At 34.8% G+C, this 25308-nt stretch overlaps 1 protein-coding gene across 3 annotated transcripts in view; it reads left to right on the top strand.

Moving 5' to 3' along the window:
- Positions 1 to 734: 734 nt before the first annotated feature.
- The window catches only part of LOC140440076 (integrin alpha-PS3-like), a 91734-nt gene continuing 67160 nt past the window's right edge, over positions 735 to 25308 (top strand). For all 3 annotated transcript variants that reach the window (XR_011950780.1, XM_072530345.1, XM_072530346.1), the window contains exons 1-9: positions 735 to 987; positions 2576 to 2682; positions 5619 to 5695; positions 5747 to 5885; positions 8850 to 8929; positions 10984 to 11032; positions 11091 to 11177; positions 14382 to 14464; positions 23101 to 23286. Coding sequence is in view for 2 of the 3 variants with exons in the window: in XM_072530345.1 (XP_072386446.1) it covers positions 803 to 987; positions 2576 to 2682; positions 5619 to 5695; positions 5747 to 5885; positions 8850 to 8929; positions 10984 to 11032; positions 11091 to 11177; positions 14382 to 14464; positions 23101 to 23286 (993 nt within the window). In the remaining variant the exon portion in view is untranslated. The remainder of the gene's footprint in view (positions 988 to 2575; positions 2683 to 5618; positions 5696 to 5746; positions 5886 to 8849; positions 8930 to 10983; positions 11033 to 11090; positions 11178 to 14381; positions 14465 to 23100; positions 23287 to 25308) is intronic.

Here is a 25308-nt window from a genome sequence, read left to right as displayed (position 1 = left end):
AACTAATTCAAAGAATTACCGCGAATTCCGTAGAAATTTATTTTTTTTTATTAAAATGTCTGCATTTACGCAATCAAAAGCTTTGGCATAGTCACAAAAAACAGTAGCAGCATAAAAATTATTGTTTAGTGCTTAATAGACTTTATGTAGTACAGAAAACAGCGCATGATTAACTTAATGTTACTTAAAGCTTTAGGATTGTTATAAAAAATTAGATTTTAGCTTTTTAAAAAGCTAAGGGAATAACTGCTACACTATTGTTTTCGGAAATATTTAGCTGAGGTCATAATAATGTTTGATTTTTTATTATTCTGATTATCGTGTATGGTATATTTGTTATTTGGTATTCTAAAAATATAATAGTTACTTGACTTATTTTAAAAATATATAATACTTGCTTTATAATTACATAGTTTTTGTTGTAAATTTATTTTCCTATTGTCTATTTCCTCAAGGGCAACCACAAATACTACTTTGAAGCGTTTTTTGTTAAATGGTAAAAGAGCCCTGACACAACGTATTAAAATATATCTCCTCACTATATATCAAGATAAATAATTTGGACTAAAAATAGGAAACAAATTTAAAATAATTTGTTTTTGTGGTGCGTATGTGGTGATCGTACACAGAAAAAATGACTAGATAAAGAAAAAAAAAACGGTTTTCCTGTATTATTAATAAAACAAAATAAAACGCTAAATTCTTATCGCTTTTGTCCTAGTCTAACACTTTATTTCTGGGAATACGTATACCAGCAGTTAAAAAACATTTTTAGTGCCTATAATAATATTTTTATTACAAAATGATGAACTTTTGTAAAATGTATTGTATTATACCTATTGTTAGTTTAATTTTTGGTGGATTTTTTACAAACGCGATCAATTTTGATATTACAAACGTAGTGAATATTAAGGTAAATTATGATGACAGAGTTGAAGGATCTTATTTTGGATATTCTTTATTGTTGCAAAAAGGATCTCTACCATTGTAAGTAAACTTTTCATAAAAATACTAAGGACTACTAGGATTAGAAATCCTAGTATATAGTCCTCACTTTATGTATATATATATATATATATATATATATATATATATATATATATATATATATATATATATATATATATATATATTGACGATTTTTATATGAGGTTTAGGTTTGACTTCACTTGTTTGTTTTTTTTTTCTTAGCCGATCAATGAGGGAAATTTGGTATTACTAACCACCTTTCCTTTCATTTATTGGTTCCTTACAAGCAGGTTGTCACCCAAAATCATCTTCTCATTTAAATAAACCGCTCTATTATTAGGGTTGGTATTTCACCTTGCTGTTCTGTCATAATTAATGACCTCAAGGTTCTACTGTCTTTTTTGTTGGTGGCGTGGTTGTCTTAATAAAACACCATTTTACCGGCAGCATTCAAGAAGCCAGGAGTGGTAATTTCATTATACATTAAATTATTCAATTTCAATATTAATTAATATAATAATGCTACCTAAAGTTAAAATCAAATCATAACTATTGCGGTATTGTTGGAAGTGCATCTAGGATTTTCTTAGTTTTTCATTCTCTTTTTCAATGTTTTTTACTTATACATTTTTTATATAAAAACAAAACCACATGTTCTTTTTGCTGTGCTTAGTTTGAACAAATTGTTAACTTATTAGTTCAATTTATTGTTTATACATCGTAATCGTATAATGTCCATTTACTTAAGTGTCTTTACAACTTTAATATCACTGACTGCTACATATCTTTTTAAGGTAACATATGTAACAACTTTTCCATGCTTGTGTGGTTTTTTCATATTGTTCTTTTTAGATGAACTGATGATGCTTTCTGATTAAGAAAGCGAAATGTCTTCAATAAATAGATGAAGTAGCCATCAACTTTGTCTTTTTTCTCCACCTTTTGACCGAAAAACCCACCACTCTTCTGAGTGATCCTTAATTTGTATATATATATATATATATATATATATATATATATATATATATATATATATATATATATATATATAGAAAAGAAATTTAATCTTTGCAGATTAGTTAAATAGTAAACTCTTAAATATTGGGGAAATCTGCAAGAAAGACTCTAATGTGTATCAATTGTTTCGCCGAACGTTTTCGCCAAAGAGAATTAATTTGGCTTCTTCAGGGCTGAAAGAGAATAAATTATAATCAGCTACCATATATTATCTATTAAAACATTATTGATCTTACCGTAACTTAGAATTGTAGAGTTAGAATATTAAAAAACTTAGCTAGTAACATAGTGGTGTTTTTTTGTTACTATGTGCAAAAAAAAGTTTTTTGTAAGGTTTGAAATGTATGGTAGCTTTGAACTTGACACGTAAAGGCTTACCCAAGGTTAATCGAAAAACCCAATGTAACTACATTTAAAAGGACGTAATTCTTTGAATTGTCGGCAATAACTAAATTTTTGATTTTTAGATAGTTTAAAAGTAAGGTTCTGTTTTAGCCTTGTCAGCGCTTGCGTTCTGTTCTGTGCCGTAAGAACTATTCTCCATTGAGAATAGTTCTTACGGCAATTTTTGAAATAGTAATATTTTTAGGGTGATAGTAGGTGCTCCCAAATTTAGTAAAAGGACTGGGGGTAGAATATTTGCATGTGATATTTTAAGGAATGATGGATGTGTCAAATATCACATTAAAGCTGGTGGTAAGTTTATTATCAATCTAATGCCAAAAAATTATTGATTTCCTATATATATCATCAACACTTTAACTTATTGTATCACAGATACATTGTGTGACTTTTTATTTAGGCCAATATTTCATCCAGATCTATCTTTTATTTTATATTAGTTATTTTTTTCACTGACCTTTTTAGTTAACCGTTCCATGCCACAGAATCTAGAGTTAAGAAACAGCATCAAGGTATTTGTTGACTGGTGCTTGCCAATCTTATGATTCTGAGCTGGTATCTGTTTTTTGTCTGCGCATTTCTCGGGCACTCCAGTCAGATGTCCGTTTAATACAGATTTTGATGTGTATTTGTGTTCAAATTCATGCTTTAATCGTGTCGCAAATGTTGGTTTTTGGGCAATCTTAAGGTCGACTCAGACTCTCCTTTTTCACATCAATGTGAATTCAATATCTTCAATCTTCTTCAATGTGAAGTCAATCTTCTTCTTCTTCTTCCTTCTTGTATGTAGGCTTTAAAGCCTGTTTCTTCTTCAATATAAGCCTTCTAAACTGTTTAAATTGTCGCACCATCTTTTTCGTGATCTACCAATATTTCTTCGTCCATTTTTGGTGACTTATCTCGTGCTATTCGTACTATCCTATCCTCTGCCATTCAACTAATGTGTTCGTTACACTCCTGTTTCCGTTTTTCCACCCATCCAATTATGTCTTCTATATTGCATACTTTTCTTATGTTATCGCTTCTCATCCTATCCAACGGACTTTTCTCTAATATTCGTCAGAGTATTTTCATCTCTGTTGTTTCTAGTAGTCGTCTCGTTTTAGATGTGTCAGGTCTCGTCTCAGCCGTGTATGTTAATACAGAACCAATTGCTGTTTTATAGATTCTTGTTTTTGTGTCTTCTCTTAGGTGTTTGTTTTTGCAGATTGTGTCATTAAGAGATCCCGCCGCTTTACTTGCTTTTAAGCTTTATTGTTGTACTTCGTCTTCAATATCTCCGTAACTAGTTATATCTATTTCCAGATATCTAAACCTTGCTTCCTGCTTTATTATCTTCCCATCAATTTCAATTTTACTTCGTAGTTAGTATTTAGATGTCATACATTTGGTTTTTTCTGCTGATATTATCATATTGTATTTCTTGGCTGTCGTATCGAAGTTGTGTGTTAATCTTTGGAGTTCGTCTTCTGTCTCGGCGATTAATGCGGCGTCGTCTGCATAACATAATATTTGGATTTCCTTGTTCCCCATTCTGTAGCAATGAGCTTGGCAAAGAAAGTAATCAAAATAATTTCGTTAGTAATAAACTGAATGCACGTATGCCAGTAGAAATCGTACAAACTATGTTAATAGAAAACAAATGGCATCAAAATTATTAGACGAAAGAATCAAAATCACTATCTACAGAACATTGATTAGATCCGTAGTAACCTATAACTATAAGACCTGGATAACAATACAGGAAGGTGAAGCGCAAGCAAGACATTCGAGTAAAAGATTCCGAGAAAAGTATTTGGCCCGGAACAAGAAGAAGATGGACTGTGGAGAATTAGGAGAGATGACAAAATTAATAAATTAAATGGACACCACGATATTGCAAGATTTGTTAAGTCAGAGAATGGTATAGTTAAAACATGTTTAGAATTAAAATAATACAAATTCAACAAAGAAAATATTACAATGGAAGCCGATAGGAAGACGAAAAAATGAAGATTCAGAACAAGATTGTTGAATGCGTAAAGGATGACCTAAACATATAAATGTAAGACAATGGAGGAAAAGATCTGAATAAAAGAAACTAGCCAGAGAATCAAAGGCACATCCAGGGTAATGATACCAATAAAAGAAGAAAAGAAAGTTTGGCTGTGAAGATATTTTGTAGCTAATTTCCTTTACTAGCAAAATTTAATAACTCTCTTGTCAATGTGAAAGCAAAGTTTGCCTATAGTGGTACTCTGAATTCGGCGGCGGCCAAACACAATGCTAAGGCAAAAGTGTAGAGAGTGTGTGAATGCGCTTACTTTTTTCTTGACCTCTTTAAAATGTTCAGAGTAGAACACAGAGTTCTATCTAGACGTATGCTAAGGTATTAATGTATACCAGAGTCTGCCCAAGCCATTTAACCTCCACCTTTCTTCAAACAAGCTTGTTGATATGATGGAAAACACAAATCTGTATTTTTCTGGGATTGGATTTCAAAGAATCAATCATAGTATACTGTGAAATCTATTCGTGATATTTGTCTGTTGTTCTTCGACTTCATGAAAGTTCTCCCTGAACTGCTACAGCTTTATTATCAGTGTCAATAAATTGTTGGTTTATGAGTTGGTCATTGGTATATACAATCGGCGCGTGGACACTTTCCTATAGAAAACCATTTTTTTGGTCCTTAGAGCATTTGATCTTGAAAAATCATTTCATGTACTTTTGAGTCAGAAATCGTTTGTAGTTTTACTAGAAACCGTTAACGATTAACCGTATTATAGGCGACAGTTAGGTCTATTATCTCTTCGCTTAAAACCATCTTCAATGTTTTGGGTAAAGTTATGCGTTCGGCTACAGCAGGACTTTTTGGGTATGAACTCTGCTTATTCTAGAATAATTTTGGTCTTCATAAATTCAGCGACCTCATTCAATATCATTCGTACGAACTTCTTAAAAAGGTAAGACAAAAAAAAAACATCTAAAACTCTTTCTATCTGCCCGATCCTTCCTTGTTTTTAAGATGACAACCATTCTGGCCTTTTTTCAGATTGTGGGGATTTGTAATGTACGGATACAGCAATTCATTATTTTTACAAACCACTTTATGGCTATTGAACCAAAATTTTCTATTTGTTCTGTTCGTATTTCGTCCAATATTCTTAATATACAAGAATTAAATTTAGTGCCAAATTAAAACGTTTTGGGTAAATTATAGTACGATATATATAACTAAATTCTTTTAGGTAACAAATACACTTTTAATGGTAATTTGTTTGGTTCTTCCCTTGATGGCGATGATGAATTTGGCAAATCTTTTATTGTAAGTAATACACCAACTGTTCGTAAATAATTTTAATTTCAAGTTTTATAGGCGTGTGCTCCAAGAAAAGCAGTTCCTGTGGGAGCGGGACAATTTTTAAATTACATTTTAAAGGGATCCTGCATTTTGCACAGAAACTCTTCGGTAACTAGAGGGGGATTTTCCGAACTGAAGCTTTTAACAAATGAGGGTAAACTTTTTATTACAGCAAATAATTGTAAATTACGTATGTGTTGTAAAGAACTACAGTAGACACCCTCTTATCCGGCCACCTCGGAAACAGAGCCTGGCCGGTTGACCAAATAGCCAGTTAATGCGATGTGCAGGCATTTTCATGAGAAAAATCAAGTACATACATACATATTTATATCAAACAAATGTATAGGAAGGTGTATATTAGTAAAGATCACGGAGTATACAGTAAAAAATACAATACAATACAATTTATTTCTATGTACATATATACATATTTAAATATTTTACACTTGTTTTAAAAAAATTGGTACCTTTCTTCTGTTTCTTGACATTAAGTGAATTTTTAAAAGCTATATCTCTTCATTTTGTAAAAATCTATTGAAAATAACCTAGATTATTGTTCAATATACTTCAATGCCGCCTCCATTGCAGCCCTCGCTCCAGTGTGGCCGAACTCTCCGTCAAAATCATTATCATCAGTCACCTCATTTTCATAGGGCTGGCTCTTTATGTGTTGCTAGTGTAATTATTTCGTCGTCTGTCAAAAATTCGTTTTCAAGTTCCTCGTCACAGTTCATCCATTCTTCAATATCTTCGGCCTGCAATTGGACATTTTCGAATAACATTTGGAGATCTTAAAGAGTGGTGGTAGTCCAATATTCTTCGTGTGATCGTTGACACTCAATAAGTTCCTTAATGCTGGTCCAAAGTTTTCGCCAATACGTAACGAAATTAGAAGCAGGAATTTCTAGGAAGGCGGAAGCTAACATGTAAATTACGTCCTTTAAGTTAATTTTTTTGATGATATCAATAAAATTGAGATCTTCACTTTCTGCGCATTGTAAAATTTTGGACAGTAATTTACGTCTGTATCGTCTTTTCAAGCTTTCAATCACCCCTTGATCCATCGGTTGCACCAAGCTTGTCACATTATGTCACAAAAATGTTTTTTCTGAAAGTATTTTAAAATTTAGACCCGTCTCATCCATGTTATATACTTGTTCGGGTTTAAATTTTTCCATTTTTCTAATTTCTACAAACTTGGAGGTAAAATCAGTTGCACCTGAAGCGTCCGCGAATATTTTTTTTTCCACTTACGTGTGCATAATTAACTCCGTGACGTGCCTTCCAGCGAGTCAGCCTACCTTCATTTGCAATAAATTCGCCTCCGTCTATAATTTTGCTGTGTATACATAAGGCCTTTTCCCTTAGAATCGGGCTGCTAATAGGTTTGCGGTGTGCCCCTTCAGGTATCACCATATGGGATGTAAGGGCTTGTCAAAATATGGCCACTTATACACTCTCACGGTGCCTTACAGAGGGCCTTCGACCAGTCTATTCGAAGTACCCTCTGCGTATCTTCCACCTTAGGTATTTCTTACACAAGAAATAAATGAAACTCGGTTTAGGAGGTAGGCAAGGCCCAGCCACAGAGTTTAAAATGTTCGTAGAACTGGAGCAGCGCCCCGATATCGGACTCCCAGGGTGCAGAGACCCTATTTGGGAGCCGAGACTAGCCTGATCCGAGAGCTGAAAAATGTCGCATATTTATAAGTATATTAATATTTATATGGCATTTTCAGATCTCTCGGCCAATAGAAAAATATAAAGATGTTCAAAGGCGAGGCGATGCGCATCCGGGTGCGTATTAGTCCACGACTAAGGCACCAGGATGACATCCCCCTCCCTCCGAAGACTCTATGGCTGGAAAGAAATTTATTTAAAACAACATATTTATACAAATAGAATACAAAATACAATAAAATTACATTAGTATAGTACCAGAAATGTAACCCTAGACAAATATTTATGAAAATGTTGAAAAAAATTTATAACAAGTTTAAAAAAGTTTATAAAAAGTTATGAAACAAAAGTTTAAAAAAGATTTATGAAGGTTTATGAAAAAAGTTTATGAAAATATTGAAAATAAAGTCTGTACCTCATTCACCACACTGCACAGCAGCTTCTGGTGGTCATCTTCTTCTTCTGCATGTACCGTCTTCCATCACAGCACCTTCGACTTCAACGACTTCGTCCTCCTCTAGCTCATCAGTAACCTATAGTAATTTGCCAGCCGGTTTCTTAGTAGGGGGTATGCCTGTGCCTACGTGGTGTATCTACCACATGCAGTAGGGCAGGGAGTGACTCCGCAGCTACTCCGGGGGCCTCAGTAGCTTCTGGAACTGGTGGATTGGGTGACTTCTCGATCGCTGAAACCTCCGACACTGGACAGTGTCAGGAACTGCAAAATTGGTCGATAATACCATTAGCTGCTGCTGCTGTGGGAGCTTTAGCTGAGCTCGGTGGGAGCCTGGGTCGTAGGCTCGTGCCCCATGTTGGGCGCCATATCACCATGTGCCTTACAGAGGGCCTTCGACCAGTCTATTCGAAGTACCCTTTGCGTATCTTCCACCTTAGGTATTTCTTACACAGGAAATAAATGAAACTCGGTTTAGGAGGTGGGCAAGGCCCAGCCACAGAGTCTAAAATGTTCGTAGAACTGGAGCAGCGCCCCGACATCGGACTCTCAGGGTGCAGAGGCCCTATTTGGGAGCCGAGACTCGACTGATCCGAGAGCTGAAAAATGTCCCATATTTATAAGTATATTAATATTTATATAGCATTTTCAGATCTCTCGGCCAATAGGAAAATATATAGATGTTCAAAGGCGGGGCGATGCGCATCAGGGTGCGTATTAGTCCACGACTAAGGGATGACACAAGCTATGCTAATAATCAAACGGGCGGCGCTTGATGATCGTCTCGTACGCGGAACAATAGAAAGGGGGAGTTGCCGGTTAATACGACGGCCTGTTAATGCGGAACCGGTAAGAGGAAGTCTACTGTATAGAGAATTTATACTTTTAAACCTTTTGGTCATCTTTGTAAAAGTAATTTATTATCATTTTTTTACTTCTTAAATGATGTTTAATAAACTTTTCTTTTGCTGTACAATTTAGATCCTGAAAACTCTATAAGTAACACGAAGTATTTGGATAGTGATTATGGACAAGCTGGATTTGATTTATTTTATAACGGAGTAAGTATTAAATATTTATTATTTTATACAACATGTATTTTGCCATATCTAGATAGTTTTATTACTATGTAGTGGACGTTTATTCTCCTTCTGCTTCTTCTTCTTATTCTTCTTCTTCTTCTTCTCTTTCTCCTTCTTCTTCTTCTTCCTCTTCTTCCTCTTCCTTTTCTTCTTTTTTCTCTTCCACTCTCTAAGCAATTCGGTTTGTTTATTGGAGGATTGATACCTCCATGGAAGGTTGTCATTTCATCTGTTGTGTAGTTATTTTATTATTTTTTCTGTTAAGTGTCCATTCGTTTTTATATTTTACGTTACATTTTCTTCTAATGTTTTTCTTCACTTGTCAAAAAAACTTGATTATTATTTTTCAAAAATCTATCGAATGACAACAAACAGGACCCCAAACCCCACGTTTTTTTGTTTGTTTTTTTTATTACTGGCTTGTTACCTAACAATCTAGTTACTACAATTCCATCAGAAAAGATAATTTGAGATTTGCTGTCTGATTCCAATAAAGATTTCTAATTATTTTCAGATTTTGGTTGTTACTTCCTGTTTCTTTTAGTATTTGCTTCATCTTAAGGTGCTGCACTCGATTCTCGTAATCAACCAGACATGCGTATACGTCGCAGTTGACGTCTCTGCATCTCTGGAATAAGATTTGTACTAAGAACAAAGCCTCTCTAGTACCAACAGCATTTGTGAACCCAAACTGGTTGGAGTAAATTTGTCTTTTACATGTTTGTAGATTCTCTTATGAAAATTTTAGGAGATGACTCATGAGGCTTATACTATGGTAATCTTCGCATTTTTTGGCTCCTGGTTCTTTGGAAGTGCAATAAACACAGATTTCAGCCATTATGTTAGTATTTCTCCAGAGGTAGGTTACATGGTACAAATTTCTTAATTCCAGTGTGCAAAGCATACATAGGTATGTATTGAACGAAATTTTCAACTAAACTTTCGGGGAAATATCTCAGATAATATGTAACTGGATATTTCTCAGAACAGTTTTCATTATCCTCCTTTTCTTTTTCATTATCCTCTTCTTTTTCCTCATCCTCCCCTTCGTTTTGATTATTTGAGACATAGTCTATCATATGGCCAATTCTCTGTCTTATATGTATTTCGCAATCACTGTCTTCATTAACACATCCTTCTACGTCGGACAGTTTTTCTAGCTCTTCTAGCAGTTCCTTCTCCATTAAATATTTTATTGGAGGCATTTTACTCTGAAAATAAAAATAACACTTTGGTTCATTTTGGGTACAATTGTGCCCATCCAATTTAAGGTACACTTCTATATTTGAAAAAAATAAAATTTCAATAAAATATATTCACAATTAGTAAGAAGTAACACTACTTTCAACATTGCACTGAAACATAAACCGCGATTTAGTTTTATTCAAACTGATATTTGAAGAAACAAGTACACTTACCCCTTACGAACAATGCAATTGCGGCCAATTGCTTTTGACATTAATTTTCTTTTGGAATAAAACCATCCTTACGCCATCTAGGTTCAAAATGCAAAAGTTTAATACTTATGGAATGTAAATTTCTTTAAACTGGTGTAAGTTACATATTCCTGTAGAATTATATATGCATTCAAATTAATGGGTAAAATTATATCCAACATGGCTGAAAGGGATCAGGACTCCAAATATGCAATAAAAGAATAGAGTTTCATATTTAAGATTTCAAAGTTGTATCGTGTCCCACACAATAACACAAGGGGTGTTATTTGATAGATTTTTGAAAAATATTGAACATGTGCTTGTCATTTTTTTTATCCGATGTAAATCTCGCGAAATATTCGACCTGCTTCCTTTAGCAGTCGCGGTATACGGCATTGGATGTTTGGCAATTAAAATAAAAGTGCGTAGAATGCCTTTATTTAGAATAAAAATTCTTGGATATAAATAAGTGAGGTGTCAAAAAAATTAATGAAAAATGATATAAAGTCATAGAAGAATATAAATACGCAAGCCGACTTCACATCTAACGGCAAAAATAATAATAGAAATATTAAAATACATCTAAAATATTTTTAGGAAACTTCTTCAGTTTTACTAGGAGCTCCTGGTAAAATAAACTGGAACGGTATGTGCAATATTTAATAAATGATGTAATCATAAATGAATATTCCTTTATTTTGAAGGTGCCATCATTAATCAGTCATTAGACTCAAATTCGGATTACAGAATTATTTCACAGAAGCATAGTCCTTATACCTATGATTATTTAGGTAAGTTAATTTTTATATTTAATATGATTGAAAACTAAAAAATTCACAGAAGTCATTTGGGATTATCAATACAGACGGGCCGCTCTACTATTGACCAGATATTCACTTTAAAACAGATATTGGAAAGATGCTGAGAGCTTGATCGTTAGCTTCATTAAATGTTCTTTGAAAGAGTAACATAGGGTAAGATTGTAGACAGCTATAAAAGAACTTGGCTTACCCAGAGACTAGTCAATCTTATACGGATGCGTATGGACAGATGTAAAGTGAGAGTTGGACCACAATATTCGAAGACATTTAAAATAAATAATATGTTAAAACAGGGAGAAGTATTTTCACAATAATTATTTAATATAGCTCTGGAATCCAAAATCAGAATTTTATAAAATTAAAACAACTAACAAGACTCATATAGAAAAACCTCAGAGCTAAACTGTATTAACTCACAAAATTGAAATTTTAAAAGAGAGCAGTTTAAAAGAAAAAAATACATTTTAAATATAATTTTTATTTCTTTTTCTTTAAATATGTGATGGATACTATTTAATAGGTATAATTGATATTAAATTTTACTGTATTTGTAATTTTTTGGCGCTTCAATTTTTTGAAAAAATATTGAGTTAATACTGGTTGGCATGAAGACAATTATCATGTTGGGGAGATAATACAATGGTAAGTTTACAGGCATGAATAAATAATCTGGAGATAATACGGTATATGTCTCTATGCTAGCGAGATGCAGATGATAGAAAAGCCAAACGAAGAGCGACTACGTGTTTGAAAAAAAAAAATCCCAACGAAGATCTTTGGGCCGATGCTTCATGGGTCAACAGGATAATATAGGATAATAATTAACAAAAACCTGAAAGAACTATAAGCAGACGTTAACCTAATACCAGAAATAAAGTCCAGAAAACTACAGTGGAAGGACACCTCAGAAGACGAAAGAATCGTAAGATTAGTACTAGAAGAAGTCCCAATTGGAAGAAGACTACGTGGTCGACCTTGACTCGTGTGGCGAGATAATATAGCAGAAAACCGTAAAGCTATGGGCCGGAGAATTAGATGGAGATTGCCCAGGACAGAAAGAAATAGTGGCATCCACAAGGAAACTAAGTTCCTGTAGCTGGCTGTATACCACGTATCACGACAAATTTATTGAAAAATCCTTTATAAAAGGTATATAATTAATATACCCAATCGGGCTACATCACAAAATGTTTTCGGAATATATATTCCACCATCAGTGTGTATAAGTGTACATGTTTTGAGCCACTAAATATTTGGGTAAAAGCCCGTTAAATGTTTTTAATTTGAATTTAAGTTACATTATTGGATCTTATACACTATGATGTTTAATTTACAATTGGAATTGATTACATGGTAACATAAGACTCCACTGGAGGTTGCAGTTCCTGAGACAAAGTGTCTACGAGGACTTGTTGATAGCAACAGTTGCTGTTGCTATCAACAAATTAAAAACGTTTAACGGGTTTTTACCCTAATATTTCTTCTCTTCTTCTAGTGCCGTCTCCGCTAATAAAGGTTGGCTCTAACCATTGCAAATTCGTCTCTATCTTCTGCTTTTCTTAAGAGCGTTCAGGATATTTGTCGTCTACCAGGACCCCTTTTTCCTTCGATTTTAACCTTCATAATCAGCTGCAACAACTCGTACCTATGATTTCTAAGTATGTGCCCTAATTATGCTGCCTTTCGCTTTTTAATGGTGGTCAAAAGTTCTCTGTCTCTTCCCATTCTATGCAACACCATTTCGTTCGTAATATATGATCGGTCCATGGTATCTTCAAAATTCTCCTAAAAAGCCATATCTCAAAAGCTTCCAGTTTTCTCATTAAGTCAATATTAACAGTCCAGGCTTTGACACCATAAAGAAGAATAGAGTGGGTATAACATTTTACCATCCGATATCGGATTTGCAAAAAGAGTCTTTGGTTACTCAGAAATTTCTTCATTTTTAAAAAGGCTGTTCTTGATTGCTCTATTTCTTCTTGATTAAGCGAAGTTCTGATTTCGGATTCAGATCTTCCGTAATCCATATTCCTAAGTATTTCCTTTTGTCCACTTGCTCAATATCTTCATTTTTTATCTGGATCCTTGTAATGACTTTGCCCCTTTGCCAACGAAAAGATCTTTTTGTTGGTCTCGACATTTTTGGTCAAGAGTTGTGAAACTATACAGAACTTCCACTGTTCCGAAGCCGTTACGAAAGCCAAACTGTCTATTACTCATATCCACTTCGCACTTTCTGAATATTCTTGCATGTATAATATTTAAAAATGTTTTTAATAAGGGTGACATTAAGCTGATTAATCTATAGTCATTACAGGGGTTCTTGGTTTTTGGTAGCGGATCAAAGGTCGATAGCAGCCATTTTGTAGGTATCTCACCAGATTTGTATATTGATATAAGATTGAATGCTCGAATAAATGAACTTTGATAAAATAAAAGGCAGATATCGATCACAGTTTATAATTAAATCTTTAGGGCAAGATTTAATTATAAACTGTGCTCGATATCTGCCTTTTATTTGATCAAAGATTTGTATATGTTGTTAAAGAGTATAGTTATTGCACTTAAATTGTCTTCGTCCATAAGTTTATTCAGCTCGATCTGAACTTCATCTGACCCAGGGGCTCTGCCAGATTTTAAGTTATTCATAGCATGTTGGACTTTAGATTTTAATATTATTGGAGCTTCCTCGTTATCAATTTCTGTTGGTTCCGTTCTTGTGTCCATGAAAAGATCTTCAATATATTTAGTCCATACTTGTTTTATGCTCAAATATTTAGTGGCTCAAAACATGTACACTTAGACACACTGATAATGGAATATAAATTCCGAAAACGTTTTGTGATGTAGCCCTATTGGGTATTTTAATTATATACCTTTTACAAAGGATTTTTAAATATTTTTTTTTTAAATGGAGGCATGTTAATGTCAAGCAGAAATTTCAAGTAGGCTAAAATCCACGCAAGGTTGTAACGCCACTGAGTAAGTTAGTCCCCATACTGAGAGGCCAATGTAAATATCGATGGTGGAAATAAAAACGTGTCATATCTTGTAATACATTAGAAAACCTTCAAAAAACGTTTGAAGTAATTGTATTAAGTTAAATATCTAAAAAGCATTTAATTTTTTATCATGTATTTCAAAATATAATTAATCGTAACAATTTAATTTTAGGTTACAAAGTGGGCCGTGGCAGGAACACAAATTCAATTTTTTTGTTTGCTGGTGCCCCAAGGGCAGGAAAATTATTTGGGAAGGTAAGTAAGTTAGTCATTGTACTAATAATTACTAATGTTAATAACTGAATGTAGTATGTAATTAATATAGTTGTAGAATTTGGTAGATCTTTGGAAAAGTTCATAAAAGAGCTTTGATTGAGGTTCACAGTGAAGTCATCTCACAGTACCTAGATTACAATACAAAGGGCATAGCCGGATTAAGATGTGAAAATTGCCCCAGGTAAACTAGCACAAGTCATACAGGGGCTCATTTGAAACGTCCTGTATGCGCTAGATAGCCTACCCTGATGGAGACTTCGCCTTTGCATCAGCTTGACGTATTTCGCAGTGTCTACAAAAGCTACAATAGTATCTGTAACCTTAACACCCCGTCGTACAGGACATTTCACTTAAATCTAAAACAATGTTTCTAAAATAATATTTCCCTATACTGGGATTTAATTTCATACGGTTTTACCAATGAACCTTAACGACATAAAGATTCAAAAGAACTACTTGAATTGTCAGCACATGCGTTCTCGTTAAAACAGAACCTCACATTTAAACTTTCTAACAATCAAAAATTTAGTTATTGCCGACAATTCAAAGAATTACCTCCTTTTAAATGTAGTTACATTGGGTTTTTCAATTAACCTTGGATAAACCTTTGCGTTTTAAGTTCAAAGCTACCATACATTTCCAACGTTAAAAAAACTTTTTTTGCACATAGTAACAAAAAACACCACTATGTTGTTACTAGCAAAGTTTTTTAACATTCTAACTCTACAATTCTAAGTTACGGTAAGATCAATAATGTTTTTAATAGATAATATATGGTAGCTAATTATAATTTATTCTCTTTCAGACCTGAAGAAGCCAAATTAATTCTCTTTGGCGAAAACGTTAGGCGAAACAATTGATACTCATTAGAGTCTTTCTTGCAGATTAGTTAGTATATATGTTAGTTTTGATATTTCCGCGGGAGCTGTATGTTATATCAATGGTATTCCGGGTTTGACTCCGCGTTAAATGTTGTTGGTTTTGATAAAAACCATTTTGACGACGTTTCGGCAAGATCTCACTTGCCATTTTCAAGTCTCTCTGGATGGTCTGCTTCTTGTCGATGTTCGAGTGGAAGTGACGCTACGGGTGTTAGGCAGCTGGCTTTTGTAGTTACTGCGTGTTGCGCGCGCTCTTGTAATTGGTCCGGTGCGCAGGTCAGTGGGCGGGGTCTTGGTCGATTCCGTTCTTGCGTTATTCTTCGGGATAATTGTTTTCCATTTTTTTGGCAATCTTTGGGCATCGTCTCGAGAATTTAAATTATTTTCTTGTTTTTCTATTTCTATTGCTTCTCTGATAATTCGTTTTCTCTTGTTTTCGACATTCGCTAACATTACCGTATGTTTGAGGTCAATTTTGTGTCCTGTAGCTAAAGAATGCTGGGCTAGGGATGACGTCGTTTCTTTTCGTTCGATGGCATTGCGGTGTTCTTCTTGTCTTACTTGGATCCTTCTATTTGTCTGTCCAATATAGGCTCTATCGCATTCTCCACAGGGAATTTTGTATACTCCTTGGTTTTCTAGGGGAATCTTTGTCTTGGCAGATGGTAATATGTTTGCGATTTTTCTGTCGGTGTTGAAGACAGTCTCTATTTTGTGTTTTCTCAGGACCCTGCTTATCTTCTCTGTTGTGCCTTTAATATACGGTAGAGTGGTTTTGGCAATCGGTTTTTCGTCTTCTTTTATTTCTTTTGTTGTTTTTTGTGGTCTTCGTGCCTTTTCGATTCTGTGTGTGGAAAAGCCGTTGTTTTTTAACACTTTTGTAACTTTCTGCATTTCTTCTTTCTTGTGTTCTTCGTCTGTTAGTCGTTCAGATCTTATAGTCAGAGTTTTTATGACTGAATTCAATTGTGCAGGATGGTGGTGTGAATCTGCATGTAGGTATCTGTCAGTGTGAGTTGGTTTTCGATACACTGTATATCCAATGTTGCCGTTTTCTTTTTTTATTATTAAGACGTCTAGGAAAGGTAGTTGTTGATTACTTTCTAATTCCATCGTAAACTTGATCTTAGGATGGATACTGTTAATGTATTCTAGAAATGCAGTAAGTTTGTCTACTCCATGTGTCCATATGATGAAAGTGTCGTCCACATATCTAAGCCATAGTTTGGGTTTATATTCTGCTGTTCTTATTGCCCGTTCCTCTATGTCTTGCATAAAAAGATTTGCTATCACGGGAGATAGCGGTGAACCCATCGGTGCCCCTTCAACTTGTTTGTACCGTTGATCACCATATATAAAATATGTGTTATTTAAGCAGTGCCTCGTCAAATTTAGGGTGTCTTGCGGTACTGGGTATTTTCTGCTTATAATTTCCAAGGATTCATTGATGGGAACGTTGGTGAAAAGTGAAACAACATCGAAACTTACTAACAAGTGTCCCGGCCCAAGAGTAACATCTTTTATACGCTCGATGAAGTGGCCTGCGTTCTTAACGTAGGAATCAGCTTCTTCTGCGTAAGGCTGTAGCTTTTCAGCCAGGAACCTTGCCAGTGGTTGTAACGGTGATCCGATGGAGCTCACTATTGGTCGTAGTGGTAATCCATCCTTGTGAACTTTTGGTAGACCGTACAGTTTTGGACATCTCGATGATTTTTCCCGTGGAATAAGTTGAAAATGATGTTCTTTATTAATATTGGATGTTTGTATTTTTGCTTTTGTTGTTTTTTCTAGATATGTTGTCGGGTCAGTCGATATCTTCTCGTATGATGGATCGTCTAGAATATCTTTCATCTTTTGGTCGTAGTCTGTGACATTCATAACCACCGTAGCATTGCCTTTATCAGCTGGAAGTACAATGATTTCTTTATTTTTGCGCAATGAATTTAATGCCTCTTTTTCCTCGTGTGTTAAGTTTCGTTTTGGCGGTTTAGCTGTTCGTAATATGCGTGACACGTCTTGGCGTATAGTCTCGGCCGTGTCGGATGGTATATTGGTTATTGAACTTTCCACTTCGCATATAATATTTTCAATCGGTATGCGTGCAGGAGCTACTGCGAAATTAAAACCTTTCGAAAGAACACTCTTTGTGGCTTCATCTAGTGTGGAGTTCGAAAAATTATAAACCAGTTTACAGGTATCTTGTTGTGGCGTTTCTCTCGGTTGTTGTTCTAATGATAGTCTCTCGAACTTCTTAATTTGTTTTGTTTTTGTTAAGTCGGCGTTTGTCTCTGCTCGAAAGTTGCTGAGCGTATCTAATATGTTCCATAGTACCGGATGTAATGTGTTGCCAAGAATCAGGTGAAGTTTTAATAATTTCGAGTTTATCTGATCGATTTCTCGTCTGGTGTCATGGATAGATTCTCTAATCAGTGCTAAACTAGCCCGTCTTAAGATGTTTTTGGTTTTCTGGTTCTTTTTGTGAAAACTTAGTTTCATGCTTTTAGGAATTACCTTTTCGTCCCTACACCGTTCTAAAAAAGTAAGATTGCATAGCAGTGTACTTCTTTTTGATCTCATTTTCTCGAATCTTCGGATATCTGGTAGAATTTCCTCCCCGTGAAGGTTAATTATGTTAGTTTTGATATTTCCGCGGGAGCTGTATGTTATATCAATGGTATTCCGGGTTTGACTCCGCGTTAAATGTTGTTGGTTTTGATAAAAACCATTTTGACGACGTTTCGGCAAGATCTCACTTGCCATTTTCAAGTCTCTCTGGATGGTCTGCTTCTTGTCGATGTTCGAGTGGAAGTGGAAATAGAAAAACAAGAAAATAATTTAAATTCTCGAGACGATGCCCAAAGATTGCCAAAAACATGGAAAACAATTATCCCGAAGAATAACGCAAGAACGGAATCGACCAAGACCCCGCCCACTGACCTGCGCACCGGACCAATTACAAGAGCGCGCGCAACACGCAGTAACTACAAAAGCCAGCTGCCTAACACCCGTAGCGTCACTTCCACTCGAACATCGACAAGAAGCAGACCATCCAGAGAGACTTGAAAATGGCAAGTGAGATCTTGCCGAAACGTCGTCAAAATGGTTTTTATCAAAACCAACAACATTTAACGCGGAGTCAAACCCGGAATATCATTGATATAACATACAGCTCCCGCGGAAATATCAAAACTAACATAATTAACCTTCACGGGGAGGAAATTCTACCAGATATCCGAAGATTCGAGAAAATGAGATCAAAAAGAAGTACACTGCTATGCAATCTTACTTTTTTAGAACGGTGTAGGGACGAAAAGGTAATTCCTAAAAGCATGAAACTAAGTTTTCACAAAAAGAACCAGAAAACCAAAAACATCTTAAGACGGGCTAGTTTAGCACTGATTAGAGAATCTATCCATGACACCAGACGAGAAATCGATCAGATAAACTCGAAATTATTAAAACTTCACCTGATTCTTGGCAACACATTACATCCGGTACTATGGAACATATTAGATACGCTCAGCAACTTTCGAGCAGAGACAAACGCCGACTTAACAAAAACAAAACAAATTAAGAAGTTCGAGAGACTATCATTAGAACAACAACCGAGAGAAACGCCACAACAAGATACCTGTAAACTGGTTTATAATTTTTCGAACTCCACACTAGATGAAGCCACAAAGAGTGTTCTTTCGAAAGGTTTTAATTTCGCAGTAGCTCCTGCACGCATACCGATTGAAAATATTATATGCGAAGTGGAAAGTTCAATAACCAATATACCATCCGACACGGCCGAGACTATACGCCAAGACGTGTCACGCATATTACGAACAGCTAAACCGCCAAAACGAAACTTAACACACGAGGAAAAAGAGGCATTAAATTCATTGCGCAAAAATAAAGAAATCATTGTACTTCCAGCTGATAAAGGCAATGCTACGGTGGTTATGAATGTCACAGACTACGACCAAAAGATGAAAGATATTCTAGACGATCCATCATACGAGAAGATATCGACTGACCCGACAACATATCTAGAAAAAACAACAAAAGCAAAAATACAAACATCCAATATTAATAAAGAACATCATTTTCAACTTATTCCACGGGAAAAATCATCGAGATGTCCAAAACTGTACGGTCTACCAAAAGTTCACAAGGATGGATTACCACTACGACCAATAGTGAGCTCCATCGGATCACCGTTACAACCACTGGCAAGGTTCCTGGCTGAAAAGCTACAGCCTTACGCAGAAGAAGCTGATTCCTACGTTAAGAACGCAGGCCACTTCATCGAGCGTATAAAAGATGTTACTCTTGGGCCGGGACACTTGTTAGTAAGTTTCGATGTTGTTTCACTTTTCACCAACGTTCCCATCAATGAATCCTTGGAAATTATAAGCAGAAAATACCCAGTACCGCAAGACACCCTAAATTTGACGAGGCACTGCTTAAATAACACATATTTTATATATGGTGATCAACGGTACAAACAAGTTGAAGGGGCACCGATGGGTTCACCGCTATCTCCCGTGATAGCAAATCTTTTTATGCAAGACATAGAGGAACGGGCAATAAGAACAGCAGAATATAAACCCAAACTATGGCTTAGATATGTGGACGACACTTTCATCATATGGACACATGGAGTAGACAAACTTACTGCATTTCTAGAATACATTAACAGTATCCATCCTAAGATCAAGTTTACGATGGAATTAGAAAGTAATCAACAACTACCTTTCCTAGACGTCTTAATAATAAAAAAAGAAAACGGCAACATTGGATATACAGTGTATCGAAAACCAACTCACACTGACAGATACCTACATGCAGATTCACACCACCATCCTGCACAATTGAATTCAGTCATAAAAACTCTGACTATAAGATCTGAACGACTAACAGACGAAGAACACAAGAAAGAAGAAATGCAGAAAGTTACAAAAGTGTTAAAAAACAACGGCTTTTCCACACACAGAATCGAAAAGGCACGAAGACCACAAAAAACAACAAAAGAAATAAAAGAAGACGAAAAACCGATTGCCAAAACCACTCTACCGTATATTAAAGGCACAACAGAGAAGATAAGCAGGGTCCTGAGAAAACACAAAATAGAGACTGTCTTCAACACCGACAGAAAAATCGCAAACATATTACCATCTGCCAAGACAAAGATTCCCCTAGAAAACCAAGGAGTATACAAAATTCCCTGTGGAGAATGCGATAGAGCCTATATTGGACAGACAAATAGAAGGATCCAAGTAAGACAAGAAGAACACCGCAATGCCATCGAACGAAAAGAAACGACGTCATCCCTAGCCCAGCATTCTTTAGCTACAGGACACAAAATTGACCTCAAACATACGGTAATGTTAGCGAATGTCGAAAACAAGAGAAAACGAATTATCAGAGAAGCAATAGAAATAGAAAAACAAGAAAATAATTTAAATTCTCGAGACGATGCCCAAAGATTGCCAAAAACATGGAAAACAATTATCCCGAAGAATAACGCAAGAACGGAATCGACCAAGACCCCGCCCACTGACCTGCGCACCGGACCAATTACAAGAGCGCGCGCAACACGCAGTAACTACAAAAGCCAGCTGCCTAACACCCGTAGCGTCACTTCCACTCGAACATCGACAAGAAGCAGACCATCCAGAGAGACTTGAAAATGGCAAGTGAGATCTTGCCGAAACGTCGTCAAAATGGTTTTTATCAAAACCAACAACATTTAACGCGGAGTCAAACCCGGAATACCATTGATATAATATCCAAATAATCCAAGCTTTCGGTGGTTTTTTGCCACCTTTATCAAGGTCTACAAAGAAAATTACTATGTTGTAACAGTTTGAATGGTGCCAAAAAAGGCTATAAAAAACTTACCCGAATGTAAGATTCGTGGCAGAAACAACAACGTTAAATAACATGATATACTGAAGTTGCAATTACACTTTAAAAATTACTGTTAAAAAAACACTTTAAAATTACTAAATACGTTAAAAGTTAAAAACAAAATGAAGGACGACATGTTAAAACAGTCGTCGCTGCAGGCTTGATTTCAGTCACATTTCACGAGCAGAAAGAGAACGTGGGTGGACAATTATTGTTTAAATAGTTAGGAGAAAATACAAAAAACAACTTTGAAATTAACGTCTCACAAAATACTGTTTATGAATTTTGAGTACTACCAACTGTATTACCAACTTAAAAATAAACGGGAAGTTAAAAATGTTATTTATGACATAAGCAAACGAAAGAAAATAGTATTTAGTAAATAGGTTTAGAAAAAATAATAACTCAAACAAAACAAAACTAAATTAGTAACTGAAGTTTGATCACAAGTATTCAATTAATACTGAAATTTTTTTTTAACAAAAGAAAAGAACAAAGAAAACTCTGAGATGCAAAATAACTCAGTCAAAAGTCAATATAAATTTGTAAATTTTGCTAAGATTCTGGATCTCAGATCTCTTATTAAGATTGTTATTATCACTCTTGCTGATATGCACCATCTCTAAGAAAGTTCTCTTAAATTTATTTTTCTCTCTGGCTAATATTTTTACATTGTTGAAATCTATCTTATGGTCTAGATCGATAGTATGCTCTGCCAAAGCACAAGTAGGTTTGTTTAATCTACAATCACTCTTATGAGAAATAATACGGCTAGACAGATTCCTTCCAGTTTCACCAATGTACGTGGATGGACATTCAGTACATTGAATGCAATAAACAACATCTGTAGTCTCTAGAGTGGTTAGGGGTTGTTTTATTTTGCTATACAGCTGACGTATGGTTTTGATGTTCTTGTTAGCTATTTTGATATTCTTAAAGTCTTTAAAAATCTTAGTGAGTTCAACGGTTAGTTTTGGAATATATGGAAGGGCATAAAAATACACACTTGTTGAAGCTGAATTATTTTGTGCTGAGGGCACTGATTGTGACATAGTAAGTCTGTTGTTTCTATTAACAAAGGGAACATTAAAAATTAATTTATTAATCAGTCTTAGAGGATATGAATTTTCAACAAAAATATTACGTAAGAGGTTGAGATCATGTTGGAGATAATCCGGATGAGATAACCTTTTGACACGTTCTTTCATCGCTAGGACTAAATTAGTTTTCATCCTCGGAGGATGATGAGAGTGGTAGCTTATGAATCTATTGCTACACATGGGTTTTCTATACCATTGTGTTTTCACAACATTATCCTCACATCTATGCAATCTCATGTAAAGGAAAGGCAAAGATCCCTCCCGCTCCTCCTCGCACGTGAATTGCAAGTGTGGGTTTTGTTGGTTGAACACATTTAACGTAGAAATATATATATATATATATATATATATATATATATATATATATATATATATAAATAAATATATATATATATATATATATATATATATAAATAAATATATATATATATATATATATATATATATATATATATATATATATATATATATATATATATATATATATATATATATACATCGGGAACATGACGAAATTACATTTCTTTTTTTTAGAACTGTCTTTTTATTTCCTAATATTTTTGTAGTTTGTTAGTTGTTATTTTTTTTCCAACAGGCACTGTTATTATACAGTAACCTAAAGACATTATATTATAGTGAAATCAGAAATATACAGTTACTAATAAACTAAATTCCTATAATAACTATACCACAGCTATTATATAATTATGGTTTTAATGTTTACTTTTTTTTATAGGTGAAACTTTTTAATGACAAAAACGAAAACTACAGAACTTTCCATGGAAATGAAAGGGGTGCTTATTTTGGATCAGTTGTCTTGGCATATGACGTAAATAACGACGGAGCGGACGATTTTTTTATTGGTGCTCCAACCGCTGCTGGTTCAAGTTTTGAGGAAGGTTGTGTTTACTTTTATAACAATGTAAGTAAATTTGCTATCTGTTTACAACAAATTAAATTTGTTATGAAAAAGACAGAAAAGATTTGATTTCACGTTCAAAGCGTCTATGTATCTATTGATACGTATTTCGACTTAAAAAGTCTCATCAGAATAGTTATTCATAGCCGTTCTTAACGTGAAAAATAATCTTCTCTGTCTTATTAGAAGTAACAATCACATGACTTCGTTATGGACGCAATAGCGACATCTGATAGAAAAATCGGTAAGATAGTTTCGAAACAAATTCAGATTTCTGCTTTAATCTGGAGCCTTCTAAAAATTGCAAGACATGGCCAGACGATGATAAAGATATTAAAAAGAGACATGGGGAATCTAAAATTTTCATTCCACGACATGTCTATTCATCTAGGCAGAAATCCTAACGAATTTGTTTCTCGTACTCATACAGAGTAGATCCGAATAAAATGAAAAAGACAGAAAAGATTTGATTTCACGTTCAAAACGTCTATGTATCTATTGATACGTATTTCGACTTAAAAAGTCTCATCAGAATAGTTATTTATAGCCGTTCTTAACGTGAAAAATAATCTTCTCTGTCTTATTAGAAGTAACAATAACATGACTTCGTTATGGACGCAATAGCGACATCTGATAGAAAAATCGGTAAGATAGTTTCGAAACAAATTCAGATTTCTGCTTTAATCTGGAGCCTTCTAAAAATTGCAAGACATGGCCAGACGATGATAAAGATATTAAAAAAATATTAAAAAATATTAAATTTGTTACTTTAAAATTGCCTGTTTACTTAAACTATCACAACCATGAAAAACGGGTATAATCAAAAAATTTGTTTTGTGTGGTTTGTTCAAAATCACTATGCTATTCAAAATCAAATCTCAGCTAAAACTCTAATACAATGGAATTTTTTATTAAAAATGTCAACGTGACACCTCGTTACCCTCAAGTAACCTTTCCCTGTTCTTATGGTGTGACCACAGACTTAATACAAATAATACAAATAGACTGAACGCTGATATACAGTCGCGTTCTCCCAGTGCGGTAGAGAAGACTGACGCAAAGCAGTCCCTGCATATCTTTCTAATTGGCGGGATTTATCAATTATGTGACCTAAATGACCTATGAGAAGGTCACGTGGTCGATAAACCCGGCCCACTAGAGAGAGATGTAGGGACTGCTTTGCGTCAGTTTGTCTGTCGCACTGGGGGAACGCATTTGTATTGCAACAGTCAGTCTATTTGTATTATATGTGTATGGCTGTGACCTTTGCTAAACAAGTATTTAGTCTGGAATAGTCTTATATATTCAAAAGGCTTCTGGAATCAACTTACTATTCGTAGGTAAAATAGCTATAGTCGAGGCTAACGAAGTAGTCGCAAGTAAAATAAAAAGAAAACACAAAAACGAGTTAATGACGGAAGAGATACATGATCTAATGGAGCAACGCAGATGGTACAAAATACATCAGAATTAACAGGAATATAAGGAAATCCAACGTACGATAAGGGCAAGAATTAAAAACGCAAAGGAAAGCTATATGAAAGAACGTTGTGAAGAATTGGCATCACTACAAGAAAAGGAAGACAGCTTTGGAGTACATAAAAAGGTCAAAAAAATTTCGAGTATATACGAGAAACACCATGAGACTTGCCTGAAGAATAACCAAGGTAACTACGTTCATACCCAGAAAGAACTAGCTAAAATCTGGGCAAACTATGCTTCGTTTTTCTTTGCGGATCTGCCGAATCTGCCAACTACTAACTTCCCACGGAAAATTTATCCGGCCCTCCCATTATTCGCGCCGAGGTGGAGTACGCTATAAAAGTAGCAAAACTAGGCATGGTCCCTGGACCGAATGGAATTACTACGGAAGCCATAAAACTGTTGGAAGTTGATAACATCGACATGCTGGTAACAAGTTTCAATGCCATCCTAACACCGGCCACATTCCAACGGATTGGCTTGATTCAATCTTTATAATGATCCCTAAATCACAAAGAGCGACAAAATGCAAAATCCACAGAA

This window comes from Diabrotica undecimpunctata, chromosome 4, assembly GCF_040954645.1.
Source record: "Diabrotica undecimpunctata isolate CICGRU chromosome 4, icDiaUnde3, whole genome shotgun sequence".
Classification (NCBI taxonomy): domain Eukaryota; kingdom Metazoa; phylum Arthropoda; class Insecta; order Coleoptera; family Chrysomelidae; genus Diabrotica; species Diabrotica undecimpunctata.
The sequence above is the reverse complement of the archived record's forward strand: the minus strand, read 5'-3'. Positions and strand labels throughout refer to the sequence as shown.